General features: G+C 38.1%; 1 protein-coding gene across 1 annotated transcript; it reads right to left on the bottom strand.

Moving 5' to 3' along the window:
* Positions 1–5,205, bottom strand: LOC129921904 (uncharacterized). The gene is made up of 5 exons (XM_056005127.1): positions 5,124–5,205; positions 2,993–3,050; positions 2,669–2,813; positions 1,618–1,735; positions 1–229 (listed from the first exon to the last, which is right to left on the bottom strand). Exons 2-5 carry the CDS (start codon positions 3,014–3,016, stop codon positions 7–9), a joined length of 510 nt encoding a protein of 169 aa, XP_055861102.1. The 5' UTR covers positions 3,017–3,050; positions 5,124–5,205; the 3' UTR covers positions 1–6.
* Between the last annotated feature and the right edge of the window lie 2,012 nt (positions 5,206–7,217).

Genomic DNA, 7,217 nt, shown 5'->3' with positions numbered 1-7,217 from the left:
ATCAGCTTAACGAGGCACAGGGGTGATGAAGGTCACGGGCCTGTGGGCACACAAGCAGGCAATGGGAAGACGCTCCTGAGTGAAGAAATATCTGTACAGCCCGTTTTGACACATACGTTTGACGACTTGAAACACGTAATAGAGCGGCCTACACCTCATGACCCTCCCGAATCGTGGGTTCCCGCAGTTACCGCAGGTACACACTGCGTAGACCATATTAGGCGGAAATCTGGGGACAAAATCACAATTACATTAAATTACATTCAATCGCATTCAATTAAATTCATGTAATTTAACTTATTGGATTAATATTGATAAATCATAATATAAAATAGTATTCTGAACAAAAATCCAACTCACTACAGTAACACTGCTTTTCAGTCTGGCCTTCTGGGGGTCTTCTGTCCTCGAAGCAGGACGTTTTGGCGCCGCCGTTTTGGCGCGAAGGTCGTTTTGGCGCAAGCCGTTTTGGCGACGGGACGTTTTGGCGCGAAATACATTATGTACGTTTATTGTATTATTTCTTTTAAAAGAATTATTCATATCTATGTTTTGCATGAGTGTTTGTGTTAAGACATATTTTCCACGTACTAAATGTAAATGTGTGTTTGTTTTTCACATCATTTTCTTTAATAAACATTTTGGCTTGTGTATGTGTGTTTATTAAGAGGCACACTTTTATTTTCAAAAAAGTTTTTTTTAGATATTACTTTAAAATTAAAAACAAAATGAAACGATGATAGACTAAAAATGGATGCCATTATTTGTTTACATTAACGTTGGTTTGTTTAATGACTGTATGGTATCTCCAGCTATACATACCAAACACTTGCTAATAATAAGTAAAAATATAATACATGTGCCATGTTTGTCAAAATACTTTAAGTTACGTATACATAGACACCAGGGTTATTTGCCTAAGTCGCTGGAATTCAAGGGTTCATTAAAAAAAACAACTACGTGCTTATTAAATTATCGTCAAATGATATCTCGCGCCAAAACGTCCCATCGCCAAAACGGCGGCGCCAAAACGTCACGTACCGTTCTGTCCTACCTAAGACAGCTGACGACAATGCCGCCTATCTCGCATCATTCACAACCAATCGCAAACCTCTTCCCACCGTCACCATAGAAACACACACACACACTCAATAACAAGCGGATGCCTCTCCGAGACCAACCGTCTGACCTTACGACCTGTGACGAGGCAACGCTTAGTCAGTCTACACTGCCCAAAAGTTGCGACGTCACAGGTTAGTGTTCAGGCCTTCTGTAATTATTGGTCTCGGCCTCTCTGAGTTTTCCATTGTGGTGAATCGTGTAAGGCGTAAGGAATTTGTATTTCTTTCGTCCATAGAGACCAGGAAGGCTCTGCTCTTTCCTTCATAGCCCCTTACGAGTGTTATTTTTACTTGTCATGCAAATATATTTCGAGTTATAGCCCTTTATCTTTTTAAAGAATAGAAAAATTTTAGATAGAGAAAAGAGCAGACGTGACCTACTTAATTTCAAGATCATAAAAACAAAAAAAAAATCAGACACTATTTCAAATCAAGATTCAGATGAAGTGGAAAAATAGTATCTTTTAAGTTTTTCTTGGTTATAACATAGAACTACCTTTCATGATCGGTGTGTACAGCCCAATGCCAAGGACACAGTGACAATTCTTCAATGGAGTAGCCAGACGAGTATGACGGGCAATCCGGTACATAATTATGGGGGACGCTCACGTTACCTGCACGAGAAAAAAAATATATATCATTTGTAGTCTACTTACTTCACCATTATCTACCTTTACCTATCCCTTAGTCTGTTAGACCCTTGGGGCACCATACAAGATTCGTCGACCGACTTTCTCCAATTCTCTCTGTCTTTTGCCTTAGTTAGAACTTCTTTCAATGGCAGGCCCGTCCACTCTTTTGTGTTGTCCTCCCATCGCTTTCTCTGTCTGCCTCTTCTTTTTTCCTGGTAATGTTCCCTGAAGGAAGGTCTTTGAAAGCCTCCAATATCTTGTAATATGGCCATAGATTTTTAGCTCGCGTTTTTTTTACGATGGTTAGCAGGTCATCATGGGATCCAATCGCTGTAGTAACTCTGTCTCCATTTTTATATGCTTGCGAGTCTTGTACGCTGACTGTAACGCTAGTGAGGAATGGAATTCAGATGCTCCATAAGGATCCTAGGTATTACATTCAAAGACCGTAGCCAACGCACTTCTTCTTCTTCGTTCTCATTGTTATGCTGGAGCGTTCAGATGAGTAGACCAATACATGAGATGAACTGGTTTCCAAATCAGGGAGCTCTCCATATAGTTTTCTTGCTATTGGGGTGTTTTGGGGCCAGTGTCTTGTACGGGCCTCTTGGTAAAGAGAGCAGTTTTGGAGGACGTGGTCGGCATTCTCTGGTGATACTCCATATGGGAGCCAACTTACAATCTACAAACAATTTGTCTGAGTACAAAGGCAGTGTTTACGTTATAAAGACGTTTAATCGTTTGAGTCTTGTTTGTCGAAAAAACCTAGACAAAATGTTCGAACCCAGCAGTCTACCGCATTCGCGACACATTAATATTAAGGCACGATTTTACATCTTAGTGACCAGTCCTATGTATATATATATATATAATATTAATGCTCGTCAAACAGAACCTTTACAATTAGCAACTTACTGGTGTGAATGTGGTAATTGACTGGAATCTGTTGCGTAAGGCTGGCCCAAGTGGTCGTTGCATCATCCGCTGACACACACAATTCCTCCTCTTCATTCAACTGTGAAAGGCTGACGTCACACACCACCAGAAAGACTATCAACACCTGTTTGGGGTGGGGGGGGGGTTGACAATATATCATCGGGTATTTGAGATCTAGGTTTTTGTTATAGAGATCTAGGTATTTTAAAATTGAAATTTTAAAGAAGAAGAAGAAGAAAAAAGAGAGAGAGAGACAGCGAGAGAAAAAAACAACATAAAACTAGGTTGACCTAATTTCACTACCTTTGAAATTCTATCCAGCGCCATACTTGATAAGCGATGGAAGGCTAAAGACTTGGGACTGAAATTTAAAATTATAGAGAAATGACAAAGAACCGCATTAGACTTATATTAATTAGAGTTTTGTTAGTTCAGAAATTGAACTTTTTTGTTCTAAAGTGAGGAGAGTGACACTTTTTTTATGATACCACAAGTTCTAGAGTGAGGTGATTGACACTTTTTTATGATACCACAAGTTCTAGAGTGAGGTGATTGACACTTTTTTATGATACCACAAGTTCTAGAGTGAGGTGATTGACACTTTTTTATGATACCACAAGTTCTAGAGTGAGGTGATTGACACTTTTTTATGATACCATAAGTTCTAGAGTGAGGTGATTGACACTTTTTTATGATACCACAAGTTCTAGAGTGAGGTGATTGACACTTTTTTATGATACCACAAGTTCTAGAGTGAGGTGATTGACACTTTTTTATGATACCACAAGTTCTTGAGTGAGGAGATTGACACTTTTGTATGATACCACAAGTTCTAGAGTGAGGTGATTGACACTTTTTTTATGATACCATAAGTTCTAGAGTGAGGTGATTGACACTTTTTTATGATACCATAAGTTCTAGAGTGATGTGATTGACACTTTTTTTTATGATACCACAAGTTCTAGATTGATGTGATTGACACTTTTTTATGATACCACAAGTTCTAGAGTGATGAGATTGACACTTTTTTATGATACCACAAGTTCTAGAGTGAGGTGATTGACACTTTTTTATGATACCACAAGTTCTAGAGTGAGGTGATTGACACTTTTTTATGATACCACAAGTTCTAGAGTGAGGTGATTGACACTTTTTTTATGATACCACAAGTTCTAGAGTGAGGTGATTGACACTTTTTTTATGATACCACAAGTTCTAGAGTTAGGAGATTTACTCTTTTTTATGATACCACAAGTTCTAGAGTGAGGTGATATGTTACCGCCAGCTTGTTCGAAGTTTAATAATAGTTCTCTATATAAGTTACCTATAGGTCCTCCTTCGTGATCGAAGATGGGCATATATCTCATTTCCTATGGACTCGAAGATGACTGTAAAATCCAACCCTCGCTTTAAAAAGCCGGCCACATACGTGGCATGGGTAGGCTAGGTCAGTTGCAGATAGGCCTGCTTCTTCTCTCAGCTTTTTGTTGGTTCGGCGCTCTTTTACGCTGGCCACTCTTCTTGCTTTAAATCTCGAGACTCCGAGACTCACAGCTTCACGCCATGAGGAGCGATCGAGAGCTATTGCTTCCCAGCCGTAAATGTCGATTTCGCATTCCTTGAAGGACCTCTTGAGAGAGAGTCTTTATAGCGCTTGTATTGACCTCCATGGGCGCGTTTTCCTGCACACTACTGCCCGTACATATGTCTTTGGGAAGGCGATTGTCTGACATGCGGACTACATCGCAGTTGAGACCTTTTTACTGTCGCATTGATACTGGTCATGTTGGACAGCTTTAAGATTTCTGTGTCTTGAAGGTATCTGTGAGGTCAGTTGTTATTATCCCTCGGTTGATATAACAATGGGGTTATTGGGTATATTGTTGTTTTAGATAATTTCCATAAACGCTTAATCTCCAAGCCTAGGTTCCCATATTTTCGTTGTTTTTCCAACTCAGTTTTTCTTAAATTATGAGATAGTGTTGCGGCGATGTCAATAATGGTAGCGTTTTTTTTTTTCTTTTTTATCAATGAGCAGCAGATCAGGGCGATTAAAATCTACCGTTTTGTTGGTTACAATAGGCCTATCCCAGTACAGCAGATGATCAGTAGACTCAAGAACCTCTTGTGGCCTGTCAGAGGGCGGTACTGCTGCAGACCTACCGCATCACCAGAAAATTCCTCAGTGGATACTGACAGAGACTACATTGAATTTTGTTTCTCGACCCAGGCAGCGCCAGAGAATAAATACTAAATCCTCGTTCGTCTCTAACATAATAATAATAATAATAATAATAATAATAATAATAATATGGCTTGTCTTCGAATTAAGCAGTATCAGAATCTTTTAATTCAGTTGTATGAATCGTTTAATAAATTTAGGAATTTAATTAGTATTTTTTGTACATAATAACATAGTTCAACAGAAACTTACGTGCTAAAGAGAATATCGTGTAGTATCTACAACTCTTCGTCACTACGCATGCGTACAATAAAATTTATAGAAGACACGAGGATTAAGGGTTAATACAATAATTATTAAGCATTAAACACTGTTGTTGTATTTATGCTTTGCATTGTTTGCTTTTCGCTAAGCAGGCTTTAGTCCCGTGACTGTTGTATGACCAAGTATTACTGGCTGTCAATAGTCAATGCAGTTATGATTACAAAGAATGATTTATTTGATAAAGTCGACTTCGGATAAAGAAGCTTATACCTGTGGCTAGGTTTGTATAACTTGGTCAGTACAATCAGGCTGCGTTATCGTATTGCTTGTAAGGGGTCCCATAGCTGAAAATGTTTGAGAAATCTCTGGTGTAAGTAACTTTACTCTTAGTGAAAAGACTTGCCGAGCTAACATACTATTGGTGCGCAAATGTGTAATTAGGCCTATTGGTTCATTTCATAGACTATATATATATAGTCTATGGTTCATTTAAACTCTCGTATTTTTTCCAAATAAATGTTTTAGTGTACAGATGTAAGTCTTTGTGACGTAGATGGTGTCAAGTTTTTTTCCTTTAACGTCATTCAAACCACTTTCGAGTAATTTGGAACTCGTTTGCGGTGCCCATTGTCTGGCGGATTACATTTCCTTTAAAATCTAGATTTTTTCTTCTTTTTTTTAGGTTCATAGATGCCTGAATAAAATTAGACCTTCTGTGAATTTTGGTTTTGAGTGGTGTTGTAGACTGTCGTTGACTTGTAACACCAAACTGCTGGCAGACAACTAAACTTGAAATAACTTGAACGCAACCTGTGGGCAGTTTACACCAATAACGCGTTGCCACGTCAGAGGTTTGACGTTACGACCTGTGACGTGGCAACGCTCAATTGGTCTACACACTCTACACTGCCCACAAGTTGCGACGTCGCAGGCCAGTATTCAGGCCTTCAGTAAAGATAGGCCTCGACCTCTATGAGCTTTCCATTTTGGTGAATCGGGTAAGGAAATTGTATTTCTCGTCTTTCGAGACCAGGGCGGCTCTTTCCTTAATAGCCCTTATGAGTGTTGATTTTACAGCTTTATGCCAATATTTCGAGTTATAGCCCTTTTATCTTTTTATAGAATAGAGCAATGTGAGATTGAGAAACGAGTGAGTGGATACTTATTGTTTAATGTATGCCAGGGAAGAATTTTAGAACAGCGGAATTGCATAATACCTGTCATTGACTAGATTTATATTATGTTTAAAAAGTCATTTTTATAGCGGATAGGGTCGGATCAGGTCGTCAGGGTTCGAAAGATAACCCTTTTGTATTTTGTACTATCAAGTAAAAACAAATCAACAGATTTTGTGTGGTTCAACACATTTAAGTATATGGATAGGTGAGGATGAAGCGGAATAAACTTTTCTTTTTATGAAAGAAAATATTTCCCCTTCTCTCTTTATTGATATTCCAAGTCAGTGTTCATCATTCATTTTTGAACTGTCTAATATTTTTTAATTACATAAATCAATTATTGCACGTTGTGGATTGGTAAAGGGGGGGGGTATGGTAAAAGCGCTTGGCTTCCGAACCGAGATGTCCCGGGTTCGAAACTAATTATTGTATTTATAAAAGAGTTCTGCAAAGAGCTGGGAACAGACAGAGATGTGTGGGAAAAACTTCATACAGTGGCCAGGGAAACCCAAGCCAGTTTGGACATTTTTAATCCAGAATCAAGTGTTCGTGCAGCAGCTTTGAATAAACTTGGTATATGGATTTATTATTATATATATATATATATATATATATATATATATATATATATATATATATATATATATATATATATATATATATATATACATACATATATATATATATTTATTTATTTATTTATTTATTTATTTATTTATTTATTTATTTATATACACTTGCGCACGCACATGAATGCATACACAGATACATACATGTATATAAACGGTGGCTGAGTGGCAAAGCGCTTGGCTTCCGAAGTGAGGGTTCCGGGTTTAAATCATTGTGAAGACTACGATTTCTAATTTCGGGATCTTTGAGTCCACCCAACTCTAATGGGTTCCTG

This window comes from Biomphalaria glabrata, chromosome 12 (assembly GCF_947242115.1).
Source record: "Biomphalaria glabrata chromosome 12, xgBioGlab47.1, whole genome shotgun sequence".
In the NCBI taxonomy this organism is placed as follows: Eukaryota; Metazoa; Mollusca; class Gastropoda; family Planorbidae; genus Biomphalaria; species Biomphalaria glabrata.
Note: the sequence above shows the minus strand (reverse complement) of the source record. Positions and strands in the feature narration are given on the sequence as shown.

What these genes read in the sequence shown, in the direction of transcription:
- LOC129921904 (XM_056005127.1), bottom strand. Translation starts at nt 3,016, where the DNA reads ATGGCGCTGGATAGAATTTCAAAG. An exon ending in CGCTGGATAGAATTTCAAAG is followed by an intron (nt 2,814 to 2,992) that starts GTAGTGAAATTA and finishes CACCCCAAACAG; the next exon opens with GTGTTGATAGTCTTTCTGGT. An exon ending in GTACACACCGATCATGAAAG is followed by an intron (nt 230 to 1,617) that starts GTAGTTCTATGT and finishes TTTTGTCCCCAG; the next exon opens with ATTTCCGCCTAATATGGTCT.